We start from the raw sequence: 27,850 nt of genomic DNA, 5'->3' as shown, positions 1-27,850 counted from the left end.
GGACCACAAACTTTTGAACGGTAGTGTACACATAAGAAATATATAGTAGACCTAATAATATGAAGTTTGAGTATAAGATATTTTGAAGAATGTTGGTAACCAAACAGTTTTGCTGACTACTGACTTCCATTGGGGGGACAAAATAAACACTCAAAATATCTTATTTTATGTTCCACAATAGAAAGAAAGTCATCGGGCCTACAGGTTTGGAAGGACATGAGGGTGAATAAATAACAGAATTTTATTTTTGGGGGGTATTTGGGTATTAGTAGCCTACTATTTATTCAACACACAATTGATAGAATAAATGTGATTGATGTGTATGATGTCCACGCGCTCTCCGGTGGGCAGAAGTGTGAGCTGTGCTCGCTCTAGGACCCGGTGTCCCCTCTTGCGTCTTTTGGCTACTTGATGCTCTCCGGGCTTACGCCTATATGGATTTCATACAAGCAGATCCAGCCCTCAGATGAACAGCTCAGGATATATAGAAGGATTGTGTGTCTGGGTGACCAAGGGACTCCTGTTGATCATGTTTCCGTAAATATTGACAGAAGAAGTCGTATTCCACGTATCTGCACTCTCACAGTGCCAGTCTGTATGCATTTGCGCGCGCCCTGAGAGTTTCCGTGAATCTTACGGATGAGACACCGCTGGGAGCACGAGCTTCAGGGGTACTTTTCTTATTTCTTTGTCTCAGAGGAGCTGCACTGGTAAAAACGAAGGTAATTTGTCTTTATTTTTTGTATGTCTTTTGTTTGGTAAATAATCCATCAGTTTCTAAAGCTGTAGAAATGCTGACCATCCAAACTTAGCTAAAGAGACCGTGCTAGTTTTATAGGCTATTTTCCTTCTGTTTTAATCAATCTCTGTTACAACGTAGAAGCACTGTAAGTCTGGCTGTTATATTTGCAACAGTTTCACGATGTAAAACTTTTGAAACCCAGAGGCTCGCTCCTCGCTCGAGCTCATTGACATTAGTGCGCGCTCTGGAGATGCGCGTGTCCACTTTACTGGACGCTAAAACAACGCTAAAATAAACGTTACTGGAAGTTTTGTGTTGATTCTTTGTTATATAAATCGTTTTAACTGATGTTTTAGATTGAAATAACTTCTTTGGCAGGGAATATTCAACAATGAATCAGCGATGGGGTCGTTCGAATGGATTTCTAATCTACCTGTCTCTGCTGGTTTTATGGCGTGAATGGTAAGCAAAACAAAAGACTTATCTCAGAGGAGCGCGCAAGCGTGTAGCCTACAGTATATACTTAAAGTTTTGAAATTGACAAAAAATAATTTGTGCGAGATAGTTAACTCAAAAAATGAAATTTCTGTCATTTTTCACTCACCCATGTGTCGTTCCAACCCTGTTTTTCTTTCTTTGTGGAACATAAAAGAATATATTTTGGAAAATGTCTGTTTTTTTGTCCATACAGTGGAAGTCAATGGTGACCAAAACCGTTTGGTTATCAAAATTTCTTTCTTCTGCTGAACATAATAGAAGAAATGTTGGTAACAGTTGGTAATAGTTTTGACTTCCATTGTATGGAGAGAAAAACATTTCTTTCTCAAGACATTTCTCAAAATATCTTCTTTTATGTTCCACAGAAAAAAAGAAAGTCATACAGAAAGTTTAATCCAAAAAGTCATACACATACATATTTGGGAAATATACATAAATTAATAATCATTTAAAGGAATGTTCCTGGTTCAATCAAAGTTCATCTCAATGGACAGCATGGTGATTACCACAGATAATATTTTTAAGCAAAAATCATCAAGGCAGCTTGAAATAAAAGTAAACGAGACTCCATCCATCCATTCATTCTCCAAACTACTTATCCTCTACAGGGTCACGAGTAAACAAGAATGGCGGTAATAAACATTAAAATACACACCGTTTATTGTTATACATAACATAATATTAGTGTGATAAAATCACTTATTAACTTTGTTATATCCAATTTTGTTGTCATACCGCCAGTAATGCCTGTAAACCTGGTAACTTTCACACAATGTTTGTGCAAGAAAACCAATAAGAAAGGTGATGTAAAGAAGAACATAAACTTCTCTACTAGCCTACCTGATGTTTAAATGTTCATAACATTCACTGCTGAAAATTATCTAGAAAAAGCTTTCTGCTGTCTTTACCTGACACACCAGGTGCATAACGTACAAATCTGCATAGTACAGTAGTCTGACTGCAAGAATGGTGGTTTAAATATTTTAATGTAAGAGTTAATGAAAGTGCTTTAAGAGAAATATGAGCAAAATATTTCTGCATGCTAGCACTACTTACTTGCGTTGTAAGTGTCTTACACTAACCCTGAGGTATTAAGTTATTTTAATGATTTAAATATTACCTTAATTTAATTTTCTGTGGTAATTGAAGTTATTCTACTAATGACTGACCTTCACTTAGACTGAACTCAAACATTCCTAGGCAGTGTTTGCAACTAAATTATGACAGTCCAAATTTCTACATTTTTAGGAGAAGCCGGTATTTTCATAAAAACTTGCTCACAAAATGAATAATTAAAAAAAAAAGGGAAAAAAAGAAGAAGCTAGCTAATTATATAAATTAGTATGTAAATATGCACACACCTACAGGGAATGGGGGTATGTTAGAAGATTGGCTATTCGGAGATAAGTTTCCTAAGATGAAGTCTCAGGTGTTTTGCTACAGCTGCCATGTTTGTGCTTTTGCCAGATGGTCATCATCCTCTCATAACTTTATTGGACTAGAGCAAAGCTTTTTCTGTGTGCAACTCTGTATAAGTACGTTTATGTAACAGACTTTTGTGATGCCAAATGTATCTTGTGTAGTTCTGAGGCAGATGTATCTGGCTCAGATGCCTTTAAAAACAACATAACCCTCTTCACACGGATTTTGGACCGGCTACTCGATGGCTACGACAACAGGCTGAGACCTGGTCTGGGAGGTAAGAAAGTGTGTGATGATTGAGGAATTAGAGCTGTGTCATTTTACTCTGAGAAATGAGGTTGTTCATTAAGCCTGTGCAAAGTTTTATTTGTTGTTTTTTTACAATTATATGCACTTGATGTACTAATAAGCAAATGACAGTGATTGTTTTGTTTTTTTCTATTTAGGAATTTTATATACTCTTGTGGTACTTATACAGTCCAATGGATTTAGCACAACGGGGGGGGGGGATCAGTAGCTGGATTCAGTAAAATGTAACATTATGTGTTAAGAAACATTAAAGGCAGGGTAGGTGATTTGCATTGAAAATATTTTTTTGTTATGCTGGTTGAAAGTCTCTTCACATCCCAATAGCAGTCAAATAAAATGTATTTATATGAGCAATATCACACTCGTAGCCGTGCACGGCTGTGATTCGTCCGTAGGTAATCGCAGCGTGCTGATATACAACCATATAGCATGGCTACGAGTGTGATATTGCGTTTATACAACAGTTCGACGGCATGAGTGTGTAAATAAATAAGAAACAACAACGGATTGTCTTTAAAAACCCTCTTTTGTGAGGAACTACTTCCTTCCGCCATGGATTCAAATCTCAAGTTTAACAGTTGAGCCCAAGCCTCCGTTACTAACTCTAAAACGTCACTTTAGAACTAGTAGTGTAGGAACGTTGAGACGCTTCATTGAAGCTTATTGTAATATGTAGAGTAGATCATGGTATTATGAGAGAGAGATCGCCGGAGCGAGTGTATTACCTGCATCTATCTTTGTCCTTTTAACATTTACGACATTTCCATGACAGCGCTAGTCAATGCATTTGTCAGTTGCGTCTTGTAAGATGTTGTTTAAAGTAAAAACAATGTCCTTGTTTCCTTGTTTCAGTCAATTTCAATATAAAAGTCTTTGTGACTGACTGACTCACTCATAAAGACAGTCTTTGCCGCCATCTAATGGCGCATTAATGTAACTTTCTCTGAAGTCTAAATCACTAATGGACTCTCTCAATACCAAAAAAAAACGGCATGTTATTTATATAAAATATTATTTATTGAACAATAATATTTAAATTAACAACAATAGCCATTATAACAGTATAAGTAGTAAAATAGGAAATAAACACAAGCAAACAGTTCAGTCAAACGTACAAAAGCAGTGCTCTAGTTAGTACAGAATTTAATTCCAATGTAAATAAAGTTATGAAATTTAATATAGCCCTTAAGCCAAATCTATTAGCTCTGGAACAAATAATATATTAATAAGACCAAAGATTGCCCGTTTGATATACCCAAAACGAATTATACCTCATGTTTAAACAATATCTACATAAGAGCCAGCGACAAATTCCCTAAGGACTGGCGGAGAAGAAGCTGTTCTCTGCGGGTACACAAGCTCTGGACGGTCGCTGACGGCCTGGAGCTCACATCTCCGAAAGTGTCTAACAAATTTTCAAATAGGCGTTATGTTTACATATAAATTGCATATCTGAGGTCTAAACAACTATATTCTGACCTAAAAATCTTAAAATAACATTCCATTACAAAATAACAGTAGTATCTATAAAAATATGGTGGGTTTGCTCGTCCGCCATGACACTCGCTGTGAGAATGCTGACAGCGGAGTGATTCAAATGGTGAAACGGTTCCCGTGGCGAAACTGGTAGAATATCGCATGGCTGGAAAGACCTTTCAGCCAATCAGATTCGAGAACCAGAACGAACTGTTGTATAAATGTACTTATATCGTCTGTGGAAAGCGTAGGACCATAAAATGTTTGTCCAAGCATATCCCTCGATCGGAGGGATAAGACACGCAGGTATGTCCTACCTGCGTGTCAACATATGTTTAACATACCCTCGCGCACCCTGTTCGCGCAGACATCGTGCGCATTTTAAGACAGACGCCAGTTTGGAAGAGATGGAAACCTGTGACGTTATACTCGGATCGGTTCGTGACTGGAATTTATGCATTTCAATGGCAAAACTATCAACGTCGAAATTAATCTGCAGCAGTCAGGTGGTACAGGTCAGTGCTCTTTAAGTTGTTTACATTCATTATTAGTGTAATGTTATGTGCTTCGAGACACGAGGTAGTTTAACGCCATCTCTCGTGACGCTTTTGTTTGCTCCCTGCTGTGCGCGTTCATGTGTTTTGGAGGAGGCGTGGCTTTGGAGACGTGCTGAAGGGGAGGGTGGGATCTTATGCTTTCAAAGCTAGCTCGCTATTGCTAGCGTCTCCGTAAAATGACCTACCCTACCTTTAAAGTGATTAAATGTTTATGACCTGATTTTACCACTGTTAAACTAATTATAATGAGGTGTTGATTACCCGAGAACACTGACTGAAGGAGAAGAAAAACAAAACCAGCAATCTCAGCTCTACTTGACAGTCAACAAACCCTGTTTGTGTAGTAGTCTGTCAGTGTTAATATATATTTATGTGACCCTTGCCATTGTTTGTATACTCTGAGCTTGGAAACATGAAAGACACCGTGGATCAAGCAACACCCACCATGAGGCAAATAGATTTCTTGTGAGTGTTTCCTTTTGCGATTTACAGAGACTAGCACACACATACGCACACACTGGAGTCAGTGGACATGCAGTCGAGCTAAGAGCCAGGATGAAGTGTTGCCATGGTTTCACTAATGATAAGTTAAAGGGTTAGTTCACCCAAAAATGAAATTTCTGTCACTAATTACTCACCCTCATGTCATTCCAAAATCGTAAGACCTTCATTCATCTTTAGAACACAAATTAAGATATTTTTGATTAAATCTGAGAAGTTTTTTAAAAATCTCGCATAAAAAAGCAATGTAATTACCACTTTCAAGGCCCAGAAAGGTACTAAAGACGTCGTTAAAATAGTCAACATGACTACAGTGGTTCAACCTTAATGTTATAAAGCGACGAGAATACTTTTTGTGCACAAAAACAAAAATAACAACTTTATTCAACAATTTCTTCTCTATCCTGTTATCCTCTTACACTGTTCATGTTTTAGACACAGTGCAGGCTTCCATGTTTATGTCCAAATGCCGACTCAGTATTGGCCGACGCTGGTCATGTGAGCAGCACGATGTATGACGCAGGAGCCAGCCAATAATGAGCCGGCGTTCTGACGGTGAACACGGAAGCTCTTTGTTTACAATGTGAACAGCGTAGGAGGCTGACAAGGTAGAGAAGAAATTGTTGAATAAAGTCGTTATTTTTGCTTTTGCACACAAAAAATATTCTCGTCGCTTCATAACATTAAGGTTGAACCACTGTAGTCACGTTGACTATTTTAACAATGTCTTTAATACCTTTCTGGACATTGAATATGGTCATTTCGTTGCTTTCTATGGGGGATAAAAAAAAAAAACCCTTGGATTTCATCAAAAATATCTTAATTTGTGTTTCGAAGATGAAGGAAGGTCTTACGGGTTTGGAACGACACGAGGGTGAATAATTAATGACAGAAATTAAATTTTTGGGTGAACTAACCCTTTAAAGTAATAGTTAGCTCAGAAATGAAACATTTTACATCTTTTTTTCACCTCCATATCATTTGAACACTGAATTATTTTCCTTCATCTGTGAAACACAAAGGAGATCTTAGGTAGAATATCTGATCATTAAAGTGAATGACGATTTATCAAACTTCAAAAAACACCATCATAAAAGTAATCTACATGACTCATCTGCTCAGGCCATACAAGTTTTATATGAGGAGCAGGCTGAAATTGAAATTGTTGTTCACTGATACAAAGCTACAAAGTGTGTGTGGTTTCAGTGAACTTTGAATATAAGAGTGAACGTGATTTCACCAAATCAACTTTGTTGATCCTGGAACAACATTCCAATCAACCAATCAGATTTGAGGGACACGTTTATGGTTTATGTCAAGTTTAGGCTTACAACCAGGGTTCGGTGCTTCTACTTCAGTGTTATCCACCTATCATTTCCCTCTGATTTTAGGGACAAGTTATGGGTAGGGGTAGGGATAGAGTTAGGACTAAATTTTCAGACAGGAATGTTGTACAAAATATGTTGATCCAGGAACATGTCTTACTTGGCAAAATCACGGTGACCGAATATAACGCATGATACATGTAAAGAGAGTCATGAAAATTTTGGTATATTGAGTTATATCTGGTTGATAACGTAATTTGGACTTTCTTTTTGCTGTGTGACATAGATCGAGTGACAGAGGTGAAGACTGATATCTATGTGACCAGTTTTGGGCCAGTATCAGACACAGACATGGTAAGACATTCCTCTTCTCACATCAGATGATTTGTTTATAGTGCGAATCAAATCATATTTATCAAAAATATTTGATATTGTCCTGTTGGTTATCTTATTCACTTTTTCTCCATTCTTACCCCACTATCTCTCTCCCTTGTTTTCCATCTGTTGTCTATTCATAGCATTTGGTACCTGCTGCTGGCTAAAAGCTTTTCTCAGTACTCCTCTTTTCCCCACTTCACACTGTCTGCTCTCAAATATTTAAAATATAGAGAGGGAAAAAAATGGTCAGATGGAAGAAAAAGGATTTTTCGTTCATTCATTTTTTATTTATCGCCTTTTACTGTCCAGTTGAGTGTTTTCTAAACCCCACTGAATACTCCCACTATCCTGTAGTAGGAAAATCTCTGTTCGTAAAGACCATATTATGTCAGGACGATCATCACACTAGATATTTCTGTCGTGTTATTTTTTTTTTTTCTGGGTGCTCTTGGGAAATCACGATTTTCCTGAATACATTTTTTGAATTGCATGTCTCCCCAGTTCCTCAGTCATCACTGTAGTACAGCAATTCACTATCCTGTTGAGTAATATCAGATTCTAGAGATATTTTCATTATCTTGTAAATTGTATTAAACATAACCCTGCACTATGTAATTTAGGGCTGCTCGATTATGGCAAAAAACATAATCACAATTATTTTGGTCAATATTGAAATCCTGATTAACACGGTTATTGGTGGGGGATATGATCAAAGTCTTATTTCATGATATGAGTAATTTTGAAATGAAATTTCAAATACTGTCATTAATTACTCACCCTCATGTCGTTCCACACCCGCAAGACCTTCATTAACTTTGGAACACAAATTAAGGAATTTTTTAGATAAAAACTGAGGGCTCAGTGAGGCCTGCATTGCCAGCAAGATAATTAACACTTTCAAGAAAGCCACTAAAGACATATTTAAAAGTTCATGTGAGTTCAGTGGTTCAATCTTAATGTTATGAAGCGATGAAAATACTTTTTGTGCACCAAAAAAAAAGACTTTATTCAACAATATCTAGTGATGGGCGATTTCAAAACACTGCTTAATGAAAAGCTTTATGAATCTTTTGTTTTGAATCAGTGGTTCGGAGCGAGTATCAAACTGCCAAAGTGTTTGAAAGTGCCAAAGTGACTGTGTTTACGAAGATACTTACCAAAACGACATTTCGACATTTTTGTGTCGGCTATTTGACTGTTTAGGTGTGTATCCAAAGCCCACAGTATACTTTGCTTATGCGCATTTGGCTCCGTCTCGGAGCGTGCCCACAGAAAGCCGCTTTGGGAACAGTATTTCTTTCGCGGCTTAATGCGCTTTTAATAACACTGTTTAATATCAAGCATGTCCCACAGTTCAGCCCTAATGTAACTCTTCTATGTAATGGCACAGATTTCCACATGTGAAAGTTGTGCATGATGTATATATATATGCTGCCATTCAAAAGTTTGGGGTTGGTATGATTTTTTACCGATTTTGAAAGAAATCGCTTATGCTCACCAAGGCTGCAACAAGTTTGACAAGGGCCAAATTGTGATAGCTAGATGACTGGGACAGAGCATCTCCAAAACTGCAGCTCTTGTGGGTTGTTCCCAGTCTGCAGTGGTCAGTATCTATCAAAAGTGGTCCAAGGAAGGAACAGTGGTGAACCGGCGACAGGGTCATGGGCAGCCAAGGCTCATTGATGCACGTGGGGAGCGAAGGCTGGCCCGTGTGGTCCGATCCAACAGACGAGCTACTGTAGCTCAAATTGCTCAAGAAGTTAATGCTGGTTCTGATAGAAAGGTGTCAGAATACACAGTGCATCACAGTTTGTTGCGTATGGAGCTGCATAGCTGCAGACCAGTCAGGGTGCCCATGCTGACCCCTGTCCACCGCCGAAAGCTCCAACAGTGGGTACGTGAGCATCAGAACTGGACCACGGAGCAATAGAAGAAGGTGGCCTGGTCTGATGAATCACGTTTTCTTTTACATCACATGGATGGCCGGGTGCGTGTGCGTCGCTTACCTGGGCTTACATGGCACCAGGATGCACTATGGGAAGAAGGCAAGCCTGCGGAGGCAGTGTGATGCTTTGGGCAATGTTCTGCTGGGAAACCTTGGGTCCTGCCATCCATGTGGATGTTACTTTGACATGTACCACCTACCAAAGCATTGTTGCAGACCATGTACACCCTTTCATGGAAACGGTATTCCCTGGTGGCTGTGGCCTCTTTCAGCAGGATAATGCGCCCTGCCACAAAGCAAAAGTGGTTCAGGAATCCAATCGAGCGTCTGTGGGATGTGCTGAACAAACAACTCCGATCCATGGAGGCTCCACCTCGCTGTTTTGGCAGCAAAAGCGGGACCAACACAATATTATGAAGGTGGTCATAATGTTATGCCTGATCGGTGTATGTGTGACATAAATCTTGCGTTCTGACAGACAACTTCCTAAACGTCTTTACAAATGATTAGACCTTAGTTTTAGTGTTCCACAGTACCATACATTATAATGCCTTAAAATAGACATATACTATGGAGGAACAAAAAAGCAGGGTATTTTTAATAGTCTAACTGTGCCCACTCCCTTCAGGCCGTGTGGTTATGATATGACAGAATGGAAAGTGACAAGTATTGTCGGTTTGCTTGAGGAGTTCAGTGGGACTCCTGCATAATAGAGGGTAATGTTGCAAGACGTTAGCAAGAATATCAAATGACCAGGCAAGCTTTCCTCAAACTTTGCACGAGATGAAGGTTTTAGATTTTATAACGGTACTGGAATTAACTTAGTATGGACCCATAATAGGTATGTTCCAGTATGATTGTGAATTTGTGAAAGCTGATAGAGGATAGATGGAAGAAGGAGAAGGAAATGAAGCTTTACAGATGGGTTCTGTGAGTGTTGCGGAGCTCTGGCGCTCCAGTGACTGTCACACAATGTTATCTTTCTTGTATGAGTGTGGGAGTGCATAAGTATTATCTTTTTACGTACATAACATTGTGTTTTTCTGTCTCTGTGCTGCCATGGAAACTGGATGCCCGCCATCACCCCGGGGGTCGGTGCATGGCATCATAGTGCCTGAGGGATTAGGATATAATGCAGTGATGTGAAGCTCTTCTGACACTTTGCCACTTTCTAGTACTATAGAGAGGAAGATGAAACACACAGACAATGAACATATTGAGTGAACTGAAAAGTCACTGGCACTTGCTGAGGGAGCTCATTCAGTCTTACTTTTATACTTTTTTTGTTTTGTTTTTGAAAGATTTACAGTGGCATTCAAAGTCTGAGACCACATTGAAAATGTGAAAGTCAAATTTAAAATCTAGAAATAAGCAAGATGACATTAAAGCAAAAGTAGGACATTTTTATTGTTTTTAAAAGAAGTCTTTTATGCTCATCAAGCCTGCATTCATTTGATCAAAATACAGTAAAAACAGTAATATTGTGAAATATTATTACAATTTAAAATAATGGTTTTCTATTTTAACATACTTTAAAATACAATTTATTCCTATGATAGCAAAGTTGAATTTTCAGCATCATTACTCCAGTCTTCAGTGTCACATGATCCTTCAGAAATCATTCTAATATGCTGATTTGGTGCTCAAGAAACATTTCGGATTATTATCAATGTTGAAAACAGTTGTGCTGCTTAATATTTTTGTGGAAATGTGACTTTTTGTAGATAAATGGAAAGTTTTAAAAAACAGCAGTTCTTTTGAAATTGAATTTTTTTGTAAAATTATAAATGTCTTTACTGTCACTTTTGATTAATTACATGCACCCTTGATGAATAAAAGTATTAAAGGTGCAATATGTAATATTTTTGCAGTAAAATATCCAAAAACCACTAGGCCAGTGTTATATATTTTGTTCACTTGAGTACTTACAATATCCCAAATGTTTCCAACTATTTGTAAATCGTGAGAAAATTGCAATTTTAACCAAGACTCCAGGACGTGTGAGGAGTCGCCTGTCAATTGCGTCATACCCGCGTTACCCTCAGTCTGCCTCGGTTTCCGGTTTTATTTTGTAGAAACCATGGAAACACCAAAGACGCTTTAATATAATACACGTTTTCATAGACAAGGTAACTGTTTTGATATATTTATAGACAGAAAACTAATTATTGTTATATAGCTCAACACGTTTAGTCTTATTGTTTAAATCTAATTTTCTTGATTTTTTGCGAGTAACATGCTTTACCATGCCTCCGAGAAAAACACTATTTTGTGAAGTAGTTAACATCGCATAATCATTTTTAGTAACAGTAATACAGCATTTTCTCCATCATACAGTACGTTTTAAAATGAATTGCATGCCATTTATCAACACAAGCCATTCAGCATTTAATATGATATTCTAAAATCGATCTATCTTACTGCAGTGTGTCTCAAACACAGCGAACGCACAGAGTAACGTTATAACATAATTTTCAACACACTCAAATGTATCTAATATGATAATCAGAGCTGTGTTACCTCATACTCATGACCGGAAAAGCGGAAGTGGCGCTGGCGACTGTGGCATAATAAAAGTTCCACTGCTCGCGGCGTGTGTTGTGCAATCGCTCCAGCGGCCTCGTTCAGCTCCCACAACACTCAGTCCTGCTCTGCTTCATACTACAGTAACGTTAATAATCGCATCCATGAACATGATTGCTTCCTGAGTCCTATCCCAATTCTTTTGCACCGTCCGTTGAGGTGAAGACCACATGTCCCAAGATTCCGCGCTCGAACTTGGCGTCATCAAACTACGCCTTTGTTTTGAATAGGCCTCTAGCGGACAGAAAATGTTACATATTGCACCTTTAATTTAAAAAAAATAAATCTAATCAGCTTTGTTATCCTCATAGTATATTTTATAATAAAACAGTATTGAATTAGAAAAAAAACAAAACAGCAGCATTTTCACTAGTGGATTTAGACTTTGAATCTAAACACATTTTCTGTGTCAGGTATTGCCTGATGCACATCAGCAGTGAAAAATGTCTTGCACTGTTGCACTCTGAGCTCCTGATCTCTGGTATGTCACTCTCTGTCCTCAGGAATACACAGTGGATGTGTTTTTCCGTCAGCGCTGGACAGACGAGCGGCTAAAGTTTCACGGGCCGATGAACATCCTGCGTCTCAACAACCTGATGGCCAGTAAAATCTGGACCCCAGACACTTTCTTTCACAACGGCAAGAAATCTGTGGCTCACAACATGACCATGCCTAATAAACTGCTGCGCATCATGGAGAACGGCACTCTACTGTACACCATGAGGTGCCCATAGATTACCACATGTACCATGGTTATCAGTGAATCAAAATAATTACATGATATGCTGTTTAATTCATCGCATAAATGAATATTTGCTAAAGAAAGCCCCCCAAATCAAGATAATTGAAAGAGATTATTGCGGTATATGAATGACTAGTGATTACATTAAATGCATATCATTAAAAACACATCTTGAGATAAAAAAATCAGCTATACACTGCCGTATAGAGGTCAGTAAGATTTTTAAAATGTTTTTGAAAGAAGTCTCTTATGCTCACCATGAATATATTTATTCAAAAATACAATAAATCAGTAATATTGAGAAATATTATTTTATTTATTTTAAATATATTTTAAAATGTAATTCATTTCTGTGATGGCAAAGCAGAATATACAGCAGCCATATTCTTCAGTGTCACATGATCCGATCAGTTGTTAATGTTTATGTTAATGTTTTTGAGGTAACCGTGACACATTTTTTGAGTATTCCTAACCCTCTGGGCCTCTTCTGACCAAACATTGTATGTACGTTTAAAAATGTACGTTTTGAATTTTTAAATTATTTTGCTTCATCTGAATGGGAAGACACTTGGTGAATTTTGTCTCATTAGCTATGTAAACACGCAAAAAAATCATGGACATGATTCGGATATGTTAAAGGCCTTCACTGTATTTTAATTTGAAATATTGCATTTATGGAAAAGAAAATACTAATTTTAATGGAAAAAATAGCTCATAAAAATTGTATAAATATTGCATAGTATCATAAAATCCCCCCAATATTCTAAATAATAATAATAAAAAATATTACACTGATTTTCCTGGAAAAAACACTTTTTACCACGAAGGTACCAAGCGTGACCCAAAAATGAAGGGCCTCAGAAATTTCAAAAGAACAGCATTTATTTGAAATAGAAATCTTTTGTAACATTATAAATGTCTTTAATGACACTTTTGATCAATTTAATATGTCCTTGCTCTAAAAAAAGTATTATTTCTTTCAAATAATAATAACAAAAAAATCTTACTGACCTCAAACATTTGAACAGTAGTGTTAATTTAACAGTATTTCAAGCTTGAATTGCTCTAATGGTGGGAAAAATCCATTTCATACAATTTATCATTTTTATAATTAAATATACTAAATTAATGTATTTAACTGACAGCCTTAGTCATAACACAATACTTTGGGGGTGACTGTTGTATAATGTCTGCGTATATTTGTGCAGGTTGACAGTGCAAGCCGAATGCCCAATGCATCTCGAGGACTTTCCAATGGATTTCCATTCCTGCCCGCTGAAATTTGGCAGCTGTGAGTGACAATGTTAAACATTCAGAGCCCTATTTTAACGATCTAAGCACATGGTCTGAAGCACATGGCACAGGTGCACTTATGGCGCGTCCAAATTCACATTTACTAGTTTAACAATGGAAAAACTGGTCGGCGCGCCAGTCGCATGGTCCAAAAGAGTTGTACCTAGTCTCTTAATCAGTTATGGGTGTGTTTTGAGTGTAACGTGCAATAAACCAATCAGAGTCTCATCTCCCATTCCCTGTAAAAGCCAGGTGCGCTTGCACCATGGCGAATTTGCTGTTTACATGGTGGAATAAAGACACCCTCAACCTGACGAGTCAGTTTAAATACATGTGTGTGTTGCCACGATTGGTCAAATAATTAGTCAAATAATGCAAATAGGTAATTCTGATACATGCAATGACTATCCATTATGGCATGTAGGCATTTTTATCTTTATGTACACAGTAATAATCTTTTACATTGTAATCCTTTTATTTTTAATATTTGGCATGTTTGTGTGCTGTTGCGCATCCCTGTGTGTGTAACAAGCAGAGTGTACGCGCGTTGTGCAGCTGCCTATAGGCTCATATTACTAATGAACCCTTTAAATAACAAAAAAAATACTCCGTCATTGACTTTAGACCAGGTTTTTGTTGGTCAATGGCGCAGTCGTCAAAATAGCAACACGCCAACAATGCGCCTGAACACACTTCATTGTCAGACCAGCACGCCCATGGGCGAAAAAGATGGGCGTGAGTGCATTTGCTATTTAAACAACGTGGGCACTGGACATGAAAATGATAACTGCTGGCGTCGCATTGTGCTGGGTGTGTGATAGGGCCCTTATTTTATTCATGGTTTTATTTTAATATATATTTCATCTGTGTTTAGATGCTTACACTCTGACAGAGGTGACGTATGTTTGGACACGCAATGCCACCTTATCGGTGGAAGTAGCTCCAGATGGATCTAGACTTAACCAGTATGACCTGATGGGACAGACTGTTGGAAAAGAAACCATCAAGTCCAGTACTGGTAAGATGTTCGCAAGCAGTCACAAAACCATCTGGATCCATCTAGTCTCTTATATTTCTCTTCTACCGTGTAGGTGAATATACAGTGATGACTGCCCATTTCCATCTGAAGAGGAAGATTGGATACTTTGTGATCCAGACGTACCTGCCTTGCATAATGACCGTCATCCTATCCCAAGTCTCTTTTTGGCTCAACCGAGAGTCCGTCCCTGCACGCACGGTTTTTGGTGGGTGAGCATGTGTTGTGTGTAATCAGAACATAATGTGGAAAGGTTTTTAATTCAGTTTATTATGTTCAACATATTTATTTGTTGGCTGTGTAAGTCTTTTCAATATAAGATGAATTTGGCATGCTGATTTTGTTGTTCTGATTAAATTATTGATGCAGTCATGGGTAGAGCTGATGTCGGGTATGTAATGTTTTTTATTTTCTCTCTAGCAGTTTCAATTTCTATCTGAACTCCAGGGATGAAGCAGAGGCAAATAGCTGTAAAATTGGTCTCCATGTGTTTTTGTATGTGAAAGATTTGTCCATGGAGTTGTGTGTATTTTTGTTCATTCAGTGGGAGGAAGCCATAGCATCCAAAAGACACGTTTAAATTAAACACAAACTCACAGGGGGGGAAATTCACTGAGAATAAAATGCTGATAGCGGCATTTATTCACACGCTTCGTTGTTTTAGTGCTCAGTTCACTAAAGGAATTATCAAGATTAGGTAAACACTCATGAATTGCTGAACCACAATTCTACATCTTGGATTTTCTGAGTGCTCAATTGTGATGCGGCGAACTACTACAATATGACACAATTTACTGGGACTGTACAGCGTCACTCCACCACTGTGATCCAGGCACCTAAATTGGCTTTTATGAAATGCTGGTTCTACCATCTTTTCCATCATTTGATCATCATTTCATTAATCAATGCTGCCATGATCGCTAAAAAAACCCAAAAAACATCCCTCTTAAGTTAGTGTAGTGTTTGTTGTGTTAAGTTTTGTGAATAAGGTGCAATCTATTTTAAGAAATAAAAAAATTATAAATGGCAAAACTGAATTATGTATTGTGCAGTGCAGATAGCAGATAGCTCAGCTGGATTGCAGGTGTTTGCTAGTGCTGCGCTTCACTCTGAAAATCACAGCGCATTTATTGATTTGAAAACCAGGCAAAATTAAAGCATGATGGTTTAACATTTTAAATTTCAATTTTTCCCCCAAATCGTTTCGTCATGGTATAGAAGCTTGTTTCCACCACTGAATAAAAAATAAAAATAAAGTATAATTGCAACTTTTTATCTCACAATTCTGACTTTCTCGCAATTGCGAATTTACATCTCGCATTTCTGACTTTTTTCTTGCAAATGTGATATAAACTCGCAATTATGACTTTTTTTCTCAGAATTGTTTATATCTCGCAATTCTGATTTTATAACACACAATTGTGAGTTAATATCTCGCAGAATTGGACTTTATAACTCACAATTGCAACTTTATATCTCTTTACAATTCTGACTTTCTCGCAATTCTGACTTTTTTTCTTGCAATTGTGAGATATAAACTTGCAATTCTGACTTTTTTCTCAGAATTGCGTGATATAAACTCGCAATTGTGAGTTATAAAGTCAGAATTGTGAGATATTAACTAGCGATTCTGAGAAAAAAGTCTGTTTTTTTTCCTCAGAATTGGACTTTATAACTCACATTTGTGACTTTATATCTCACAATTCTGACTTTCTCGCAATTCTGACTTTTTTCTCACAATTCTGACTTTTTTCTCGCAATCGTGAGTTATAAAGTCCAATTCTGAGGAAAAAAACCCTGACTTTTTTTCCTCAGAATTGGACTTTATAACTCACGATTGCGAGAAAAAAGTCAGAATTGCAAAATTGTTAGTATATAACTTTTGCAATTCTAACGTTATAACTCGCAATTGCGAGTTTATATCTTGCAATTTTTATAAAATAAGTCAGAATTGTGAGATAAAAAGTCATGGTTACCTTTTTTATTTTTTATTTAGTGACAGAAACAAGCTTCCATAGGATGGTTCACACTCAGAAAGTCTTTAGAGTAAAAAGTCATTTTTCAGGGATTTTTATTTTCTCTGCAGACGCACTCCCTAATGAAATTACCTGTTTATTTTTCTAAACAGAGCTATTCAAGTCATCTGGTGAAAATTGGATTTTTTCATATCGCAATGTATATCACAGAAAAACAAAATGTTCGTGTTTTTTTTTAATTTTTTGATATATAAATATATTAATATATAATTTGAATTATGATAGGACAGTGAGCAGACAGAAAGCGAAGTGGGAGTGACTCGGGTCACCCGAAGCGCAACCGCGCTATATGACGTTGCGCTGCCCACGAGGCTATCGGTGCCAAATGTCTGTTTTTTGCAATATCCCAGTCGAAAGAAATTAGTTCTTTACAGTGAGTTTTGCTAGATAAATTAGAGAAGGAAATTTTTGCAGTTTCCTATTTTGTCTCCATAATTTCTGTTATGATGATGAATATATTTAGATTGATTTTTTTTTTCTTCCCGGAGGCTGCAAAAAATAATTAAAATTGCTCACAAAGAAACAGAAGACCATCTATATAAAATGAGGACAGGAGGTCCACTCAGGGCATATGACTGACTGCTGAAATGAATAAAATTTCATTAGCCCAGGGCACTTGTGATTACACGTGTACATCTGTGCTGTCTCTTCCACAAATGAGCGAACGGCATAAATGCTGGTAATTATCTGCTGCGAGGCATGCCGTGCTAATGCGGTATCTATATATACGGCACACCCTGAGCTTTTTTTGTGTTGTTATTCTGTTCCAGGTGTGACTACAGTGCTAACGATGACCACTCTGAGTATCAGCGCTCGAAACTCTTTACCAAAGGTGGCCTACGCCACAGCCATGGACTGGTTCATAGCTGTGTGCTACGCGTTTGTTTTCTCTGCTCTCATCGAGTTTGCCACTGTAAACTACTTCACCAAGCGTGGCTGGGCCTGGGATGGCAAGAGCATTGTCAATGATAAGGTAACCATGACGACACAGAGCGCTTTGATTTTAGAGTAGAGCACATCAGGTGGCTTTGATTATTATCATTGTGAAGAGGAGTGTTATTTAGATGAGGGAAACCAATACTGTTAATTCAGTACAGTTAAAGACACCCTGTGGTGAAAATCAAGTTTTTAATGTTGTTTAAATGTCTATATGGTGTTTTTAATATGCTTTAAGACAAACCATGTGCAAATTTATAAGTCAGCACCATTGCTGAGTATTTTCTCCTTAAACCTGCAGTGATCTAAAGACAGTCTCAGAAATGCGGTTTGAAATTCTTACGTCACAAACTACCTTGTAAACAATCACGTCAACTTGCCGGCGGGCTTTACATTAACTATGACCGCTCTGAAGCAGGGAGTCTCAAGAGAAGCCAGGTTATCCCGGTATATTCTTCTGTTGATATGAAAAATCGGTTATATTTAGCAATATAGCGGGTGAATTATGCATATGATGTCCATTACAATGTTATGATGAGCTATATGCCTTTCTCCAATGACGTTCTGAGTTGTTCAAAGCATTTGTAAGGATGCTAATTTTCAGAAGGCAGCTGTCTGACTCTGAGATGGCGAACGGGAACATGGTTTGTGTAACGTTAGCAACACATTATTAGCTGTTTGATAACGTAGTCAAGCAAAACACTAATCATATTAATTACTGTTGTGTCTGACGTTGTAGTGAGCGATACATAAAACACATTACCTTTCTGATACATGACCCTGTATAATTCACTCCTCTTCTTCTGAATCAGTTTCTGGTTCAAACATATATGGCTGAATTAAACCAGTGTTTCCACTTGCCATTGTGCAGCGTTTACTACAGTAAAGTTGACCGAGTGGATCTCTGAGCCTGTATGAGTGAAGGCGGGGCTAATTAGCATATTCATAGATCAGTGTATACTAAATGAAGCAAGGGTGTCGAGTTACATTATTTTAAGGCATGAATACATTTTTTTTCACAGGAAAAAAAAAACATTTATATCATTTTGGTGATCAAAGCTGTGTTTTAAGGGATAAAATTATTGACTACAGGGGGACTTTAATCTCTCACTATTTTTCCTGATTGAACATTGTCTGACATTATGTCTCTTTTTTGTACATGAATGACTTCAAATTAAAATAACATTTAACTTGATATCATTGATTAAATATGTAGCAATGTGTTAACTAATTTCTTCTGACTTCAGAAAAAGGATACGTCCGTTATGAAAAAGAATAACGCATATGCAGTCGCTGTGGCAAACTACGCGCCCCACATTGCGAAGGACTCAGCCCTGCCCACCGTCTCTAAGAGCGCCACAGCGGAGCCCAGTAAACCTCAACCGGTGGCTAAAGAGGCAAAGAAGACCTTCAACAGCGTCAGCAAGATTGACCGTATGTCCCGCATCATCTTTCCAGTGCTTTTTGGCAGCTTTAACTTGGTTTATTGGGCCACATATCTCAACAGAGAACCTGTTATTAAGAACATGGTGCCCTCCCAGTGAGCCATTAGCTATTTTTCACAGTATATATATATTTATATATAAAATTAGTGCTGTCAACGTTAGCGCGTTAACGCATGCGATTAAGTTTTTCCAGTTTAACGCGTTAAAAATATTTAACACAATTCATCAGTTTTTTCCAACATAATTTGGCTAACATTACAATATTGTAAACCATTTAAGCACACCAAAAGAGAAAAAGGGAACGTGCTGCTGTCTGTGAATGTCCTGTCTCACACACGACGCACGGAAAGACGTGCAGCAGTATCATGCGCATGGACGGCGCACCAGTATCGAGTTTTCTGTCACGCTTAAACGAACAAAATTAATAGAGTAGTCCGTTTTGTCGAGTATCCTCATTAGAGCAGCCTTGAATGAGTTAAAGTCTTAAACGAAAGTTGTGAGAAAGTGGATCCGCGTCATGTGCAACAGCAACAGCAACCAAAATAATTGAGACAATAGCAGATAAAATTACTCACTGCTCTTGACTAAAGAATTTTGTAGCTTTAATAATGATTAATCTATAGTTAATTTAGGCTATAAATGATGCAGTGCAGACTGTTTGGTAACTTTATTCAATTTCTGTATTTTTGCTATCTGTTGGACAAGTAGGAAGGGCACGGGTAGGCTAAATATGACATTTATTAAGGGTTTATGTGAGGATTGTTTTAAGTATATTTTTGAAGCTGAATAAATGTAAAAAAAAAAGATAGCTTTCAATTACACTGTAATGTTGAATGGCTATAATTCATGTTTAAATTGGGGAAAAAAATCAATTTCATCGAGACATCAGTAGCAGTATTAGTATCAGTGATACTGGCCTTCATTGATAAAAATATGCCATTAAACAAGTATTTAAAATATTCTGTCTTTATGTTGTTTCTTTATGTTGTTTTAATTTGGAGATTAACTGTGAAATTATTACATTATAAAATATATTAAAAACGTAAGTGTTTCTAATTGCGATTAATCACAGAAAAAATGTGATTAATCGAGTTAATTTTTTTTAATCGATTGACAGCACTAATATATATATATATATATATGTATATATACTGTATATGGTGAATTCAGGTAAATTGGGACACTTTTTGTCATTGAGATGACTGGGGAAAAAAATGTCCAAACTGTCCTAAACTAACCATATCTATCCATCAATCTAGAAAAATAGTGGTATTCAAGAACCAAAATTTTGTACATATTCTTCAGTGTACTTTTGATGTTTCTGATGTTTGCTTACAATCTTGCCACTGCCAGGACAATTTCAAGAGAGCATCTTAGCATGCTTTAATGGGACCTTTTTTTCACAGCTTTATTTTTGTATGTTATTGTGTGATTTCTGAGAATTTAACTGATCGTTTTTCCTTGCCTTTTTATGCAGTGTTTACTGGCATTTTCATACAGACCTCATATGTGTTTTTTTTTTTTTTTTTTAACGTGTATTCTGTATTTATAATATATCAACCTCCATTTAAACAAAGTGTTTATGTCTGTGTCAGTATTTTGGCTAAATTATGAATTAAGCTCACAAGATATGGTGCATCAAAGACATAGTGTTTAAAATGAAAGTGATTGCTGTGTTGTTTTGTTAGAGCTGCACTACAGTATCTGTGAAACAGATCACTGCACTTTTATATTGACTGATGTAGCATTTCAAGTCAATTAAATATGGCACTTTAATTATTTTTTGTTTGCATCAAATTTGATTGCATATTAGCTTTTCACACACACCACGCACCTGTGCATCTAATTCTCAGCCGTGAGCAATTTATCAATGAAAGCAGCATACACCCACATGTGGTTTAAAGCTAAATAATTCATTGATTTTGTCTGAAGCACCTCTGCGCTCTGTATTGTTGTGGATTCTTTGATCCGTGAGCTCGGTTTCAAGTGGAATTAGCGCTGCGTTTGAGCCATTTCTGTTTCTTTGGTCCACATTGAGTGGAAACTGCTGCTGGGTTTTTCCCAAATAGTTTTGGCTGATTTAAATTTTTAATTTTGCTTGTCATTAGGTTAAAATGAGAGCAATATGTTGGTCTTGCTGTTATGTTACTCAAATTGTGACCACTGATACTCATATTAGCTTAATGTTGCAGCAGTGACATGATGTTGTTCATATGGTATTGTCAGTATATGTCTATTGTAGCTTCAGGATTAATGCAGATAAAGGTTGTAATGGGCTTCTCAGTATGATATATATGCCTAATGATGCCATGAAAATGGGAATCAAAATGTACTGTTCGCTCAATATATCATGTGTCAAAGAGTTTGCGAGTTTTCATTACTAACATCAACAATCCTGACAAGTGTAAAACGCTTGAATGAACTACTGTGGGCTTATTTTTAACAGCTTTTCAGTTTGCCATACTGTTCTCGGTTTTCTGCCTGGGCAAAAACACAGCTCCCCTGTTGACTGAAATAAAGTGTTGTCAAAGCCAACGTGGCTCAGTTACTCTCCTTTTGTGTGGGTGATCTTTTTGCACTGTGCGACTCAAATGTCAAAGTCCTTTTTTGTAAAAACAAAAAACAAAATCTCTCTGCTATGCACAAAGACACACAACCGAACACCACAAACCAGTGTTACTTCACTATCATTGAGATCCTATCAGGGGCGTCAGGTGGGTATGGTGGCTGCCATACCTTGGCTGCATGGTCAGGTCAATGCAAAGTAATATATTTTTATTTTATTACTATGTGTAACATATAATTTGTAATTATTTAATAAAAGAGAAAAGCAAGTAAATTAAATATTCATCATGTCACGTAAGTTTAACAGCACTGCAAATGTGTCTCTTACAACGTGCTTTTGCAGCATTGAGTATTATAACCAATCACAGGCATTTCTGTTGAAAATAATGACCAATCAGAGGTGTTTAAGTTGCCAGTAGTGAGAATCTGCTCATTTTTTCTCAAAACACTGTATGAGTTTGTTTGGCGCAAGTTTACTAAGCTTTAAACGCTCACAAATCCTCTCATTATAACACAAAGCAGAGACACGATTTAAATAAAAGATTTATTGTGAAATTTAGTCAAATTCATTGATTAAAATGCACTCAGAGTTTGCACTGTGAAATTTCATTCACAATTTGAAGAAGTTTATGTTTTTCATGATAATTTGTGACCTTTCCTACAAATATACTTCATTACAAAAAGTGACAAAAATAGATTTTTAATGTTATAATAGTGATTTGATCATCTATAAAAAATAAATTAAAAAGCAAAATGTGTGAAAACATATTAAGCAGTGGAAATGGCTAATGAGCCAATAAGTGCTCCTCTGCTGCGATCTACATGGTTAAAGTGGTAATTTTATGTCTTTTTTTACATTTTTAAAATAAGTTTGTTTTTCACCAAATATTAGTTTAACTATAGTAGTCAACATTTGAAGTGGATCAAAAAAGTTAATAAAAGTTGTCCTAAGAAGAAGGTTTTAAGACAACTTTGATGAAAGGTTATGATCCACTTCAAATGTTGACTACTGTACATCGTGAAACTTTTAGTTCTACAAATGGGGACAATCTTTGAAAGATGAACAAAAAACGTTTTTAAAAAATACCATTTAAATTGTATAATATTCAATCTTTTGAGCTTTGAAGTACTGGAAAAGGTTGTGTGAAGTATTTGAAAGTCCTTGAAAAGTCCTTCATTCTTAACAATGGACTATAACTGTCTGATTTGCTGGAACACGATCATCTTTGAACGCACCACACACACACACACACACACACACACACACACACACACACACACACTTGTCACGTCGAGGGAGATTTGACAATGTCATCGGAGTTGACCAGTTTGATTGACAGGCGATATGACCAATCATGACGCTGATTCCGCCATTTTGTCCGACAAACAAACCAGACAGGAGAGCTAATAAAATAACGTCGGGGAACGTTAACTTAAAAATGGTGTGTATTGATGTCTTTCAGCGGTTGAAACAACATACAGTACCTTCTAATGTTAATTCATGTTTATTACTAGTAGGAAGAGATGATCGGTTCACGTGCCTCTTGTACTGAGACGCTACAGCGATCTGTCACGACACATTAAAGAGCCACAAAACGGTATTTATTGTTTACATTTTTTAAGAAATTACAAAATTTGAAAGCTGAGACTTTGTTTCATACTAAAAGTAACCTGTTCTGTCTTCTTGTCCTCTTTGCTCTGCGATGTAGCTATTTTTTCACTCTGTGAGAACATGATGTGTGGCATGAGAGCGCCATGGCTTCTCCGACAAAGCAACCGTAATTAAGGGGGCGGGTCTTTGCGAATTTTTTTATTAGAAAAATAAATAAAATATAAATAAATATATATATATATACACACATATTTGTTTTATTTGACACTTATTTTATATCAAGTAATAAAATCCCTTTTATGATTTAGTTTTAGTTAACCAGCCTATAACCACTCTGGCACAAACCTAACTGCAGTCTCACTCAGTGGAATGGCATTTTGAGCTGACGTGGCACTAGTCGATACACATTGATAAGTTCACTGTGTTCCAGCTGCTTCTTTTATTTGCCTGCCTTTAAAAGCCTGCATCTCTGGTCAAATTCACTAGCCCCCCCAATCCACATTGTCTTTTCTGCATTTCATTCCCTTTTTCATCCGTCTCTCTATTCTGCCTGAGAGCTTTTTGTATAGCTGACTCCGCTTTGACTAACCAGCAGAATTTGAGATTAGCAGCGTTGAATAGAGAAACGGCAGCCTGTGTGCATTTATCTAAGATCTTCCTTTAATAACATAACAGCATCGCTCCCAGCTCATCTCTTATGGTTATGGAAGCAGTATCTGCCTGTATGAGATATAGCTATCAATGCCCACACGAGGCTAAACGGGGAAAGACAGTACTCTATTAACCTCCCCTCACTCCTTTGCACCTTCTGGAAAAGCATATCTTTGGGTACAAGCAAGCATCTGTCAGAACAGATGTGTCCACTTGTGCGTACAATCATTACGCACACAGACTTGACCGGGGGGAGACTCAAAAACTAAGTTGGATTTCATTTATTGGCCCCTTTTAAGGTGGAACTGATGCCGATCCTCCTGTCAGGTGGCATTAACAAAGCGTTCTGCCTTAAGCAACGTCTGTGAGGATGTTGTGAGGGTTTATCAGATGTGAAAGATCACAGAGGCATAGAATCCGAAGAAGTGTGTGTTTGCTTGTGTCTGGGAACAGGCTGAAGCCATTTAAAGCCTTCACAAACACTGCCTAATGTTTACAACGGATCCCTCAGCTAACAATGAAAAAACAACGAGAACAAAACTAAATCATTTATTCTTCTACATTTGCACATAATGGGAACTAATATGATATTTACTTCACCTCTGGAGCCTGTCAAGAATGTTTGAACATCTCTGATATGTAGGCAGAGCTGCAGCTGCAAATTGTAATTGTTTGTTTAATGAGAATGTATTTCATTGTTTCCCAATTCCCTCCTCTCAAACAGACTGACATTGTCACAGCACTTTCCTTTCAAGATTTGATTTGTTGTCGCTTGTGATAAATTAACAATCAGAGAGAACAAATAACTCGGTGACATTCATGTTCGACAATGGCGATTCAATAGGAATATATTGCAGCTGTTATTTTCTTTAGCACATGCACATATTCTCTTACAGTACTTTACTATAATCGTCAGTGTCTAATCATTGTTTGTTGAAAATGCTAAAATTGAAACTGAAATAAAATAAATGAAAGCTAAATAGAAATATATAAAAAAAAAAAATCATGTGTCCTATACGACACTATGGGACAGTATAATGCATATGAGGTTACCATAGGAGCAATCCTAGCGATCTGTGCCCATGTTTATGTGTGAGATGAAAAAAAATATAAAAGGTGGCTAGATTGCAGATAAAAAATAGGTGAAATCGGAAGGGGGAATGGGGTTGGGATTCCTCCACAGAGAAACCAGCCAAGCATGAATAAGGATTTGGTTGAGTTGCCTGGCAACTGAGGGGACATGCACAGGGCTTTGATGCTTAAAGTGTGTGACAGAACTTGACTGTTTGTTCTCTGTGTTTACGTAGTATGTGTGTACTATATATAGTATATATGGGTGGGTGTGGGGGGGGGGGCGACTCTGTCCGTTCGCCGCAGGGCCCCCCCAAAGCGTGATCGCACAGGTTGAACCGCCCAAAGGACGGTCCTGCTGTTGTTTTTTATTATATGTCAGCATAAATACACATCGCTAGAAAGGTAGTGAACAGATCAGTTAACAACTTAACATTTAAAATTAATATTCTGCTGAAATGTTATAAGGATATGTAACAGAACAATGTGTTTAACAGAATAAAAAATAATATCAAAAAGAAATGATCGATTAATATCAGCGGTAACGTTCTACAACAATGTACAAAGTCATGTTGCCGAATTTTGATAACTGTCCCAATGTGTAGTGAACCAGGATCCTAACCAGTGCCTGGATTCGTGTATGCGATATACTGATTCACGAGCTTGGGAGACGCAGCCATAATATTCAGCTTCGGGCACATCCCTTAGAGAAGCAAATTGCCGTCTTATTCAGTTTTGATTATGCTTGGTTTTGAACTGAAAGGGGACCTAATACGCCCCTTTTCACAAGATGTAATATGAGTCTCTGGTGTCTGTGAAGTTTCAGTTCAAAATACCCCACAGATCATTTATTATAGCTTGTCAAATTTGCCCCTATTTGGGTGTGAGCAAAAACACACCGTTTTTGTGTGTGTCCCTTTAAATGCAAATGAGCTGCTGCTCCCGGCCCCCTTTCCAGAAGAGGGCGGAGCTTTAACAGCTCGCGCTTCGGTTGCTCAACAACAACAAAGCTGGAGAATCTCACGCAGCCAAAATGAGGATTGTCAGTAACAGTGTTCAGCCTTACATTGTTCAAACCGGAGTCGACACTGATGGAGAGACTCAGGAAGAAGTTACAACTTTTAGAATGAATCTGGACGTTTCTGAATGGTTAGTGGATAAATTTATGTAGTTGTTGTGGAGTTGATTCAACTCATCGACTAGCATGTGCCGTCATGTTAATCTTTAGTGCAAATCCAGCGTTGAATTGACCCTCGTTTGTGAAGCAGTCCAGCGTAAAATGACGGCAACAACACTACTAAAACAACTCTTCCTCTTCTCTAAAGCAGTCCAACATGGCATAAATAGTGTTCTGTGCTCATCTGTGCAGCCAACGACAGAACGGTTAGCATGCTTTGCTCAAACTTTTGCCAAGGCATTAGAACTGGTACAAACAAAATGGCAGCACTGTGGGTGGAAACGTGCAGATTAAGGGGCTGTAATATTATAATAAGATCCCCTTCCAAGGGGAGCGAAATCTGAGCGGCTCGTGTTTTTCACATGCTTGCAGAGAAAGGCTTACCAAAACAAAGTTACTGGGTTGTCCTTTTTCACGTTTTCTGGGTTGGTAGATGCACCAGGGACCCAATTATAGCACTTAAACATGGAAAAAGTCAGATTTTCATGATATGTCCCCTTTAAGTTTAACAGAAAAGAGTAGGCCTATGTATGTGCAAATTGTCCTGTATATACAGAGAGTTTTGGTGGTTTTTGTGTCTGAGTGAGAAATGAAATCATGTCATTTAAAAGATGTCGTCGTTGAATGCATTTTGTGTCAAAGCAATGATAAATAATCTACAGTTTTGCCCACATAGACTGCTGTTGTGATCACTATGTGAAGAAGAGTTTTGAAAAAGTGATTTCCGTTTTGAGAAAAGGGCTCTAGCAATTGTGAAAAACTGTAATATTTACCACAGACTGTTGAAAAGCTACTTTTGATGAACTTTGATTCATCATCTGGCCTTCTCTTTACCACCAGTGTTAATATAGTGGTTGTCAGTATATGTTAGTAGCAGCGTGGCCTTGCTAAATCAGCAGAAAAGGGCTGTTGGATTTATCAGTTTTAACATATATCAAAACTTTATAACACTACAAATATTAAAGGGACTACACACACTCAAGTGGAATGGACAGTAAAGGGACAGGGCCTAAAATTAACACTCGAGTAAAAATCGGTGTTGGTGAGCATATGAAACGGTGTCAATCGCCAGTTGGCCGGTAACATTTTTATTAATTCTAACAATGCAAAATTGTGAGAACATGAATGAGAACAAACATGAACAACACTCGGGAGAGTTGACGGAGCAGTGTTGCATCGTCACGAAAGTTTAAGCTTTGCCAATTTAAATATACAAGCTCAAGAAGACGCGAAAGGGAACTCAATTCGTGTGAACAAACATCCGAAACGTGCGCCCAGAAATTGCCACAAATACTGAATTAAGCTCTCTTTCATGTCTTCTTGAGCTTGAACAGATAAATTCAAACTAAATTATGCCAAAATGCCCGTCTTGGCAATTATCCTTGTAAAAATAGTCAGTTATGTCTTAAAGGGTTAGTTCACATAAAAAAAAATGAAATTTCTGTCATTAATTACTCACCCTCATGTCGTTCTACACCCGTGAGACCTTCGTTCATCTTCGGAACACAAATTAAGAAATTTTTGATGAAATCCGAGAGGTTTTTTTAAAC

At 37.4% G+C, this 27,850-nt stretch overlaps 1 protein-coding gene across 7 annotated transcripts; it reads left to right on the top strand.

The window, feature by feature from the left end:
* Window positions 1-355: 355 nt before the first annotated feature.
* Window positions 356-21,772, top strand: gabra2a (gamma-aminobutyric acid type A receptor subunit alpha2a). Of its 7 annotated transcripts, none has more exons than XM_051916584.1 (10): window positions 356-722; window positions 1,121-1,204; window positions 2,824-2,939; window positions 7,117-7,184; window positions 12,240-12,460; window positions 13,687-13,769; window positions 14,646-14,789; window positions 14,863-15,015; window positions 17,614-17,816; window positions 19,027-21,772. In XM_051916584.1, the coding sequence occupies exons 2-10, from the start codon at window positions 1,134-1,136 to the stop codon at window positions 19,321-19,323; spliced, it is 1,356 nt and encodes a 451-aa protein (XP_051772544.1). In that variant the 5' UTR covers window positions 356-722; window positions 1,121-1,133; the 3' UTR covers window positions 19,324-21,772. The 7 variants fall into 7 exon arrangements, with proteins under 7 accessions (XP_051772544.1, XP_051772545.1, XP_051772547.1 ...); XM_051916585.1 differs by lacking the exon at window positions 1,121-1,204 and adding an exon at window positions 5,408-5,469 and having other exon boundaries at window positions 359-722; XM_051916588.1 differs by lacking the exon at window positions 356-722 and adding an exon at window positions 5,408-5,469 and having other exon boundaries at window positions 1,185-1,204.
* Window positions 21,773-27,850: the final 6,078 nt, after the last annotated feature.

The sequence above is a fragment of the Ctenopharyngodon idella genome, chromosome 13 (assembly GCF_019924925.1).
Source record: "Ctenopharyngodon idella isolate HZGC_01 chromosome 13, HZGC01, whole genome shotgun sequence".
Taxonomy (NCBI): domain Eukaryota; kingdom Metazoa; phylum Chordata; class Actinopteri; order Cypriniformes; family Xenocyprididae; genus Ctenopharyngodon; species Ctenopharyngodon idella.
This window is presented reverse-complemented; position numbering and strand designations above follow the sequence as displayed.

Bases quoted from the DNA above. Each gene is read 5' to 3' on its own strand.
- gabra2a (XM_051916584.1), top strand. From the start codon at position 1,134: ATGAATCAGCGATGGGGTCGTTCGAATGGATTTCTAATCTACCTGTCT. The intron at 14,790-14,862 runs GTAAGATGTTCG...TCTACCGTGTAG, and splicing joins AACCATCAAGTCCAGTACTG to GTGAATATACAGTGATGACT. The intron at 17,817-19,026 runs GTAACCATGACG...TTCTGACTTCAG, and splicing joins AGAGCATTGTCAATGATAAG to AAAAAGGATACGTCCGTTAT.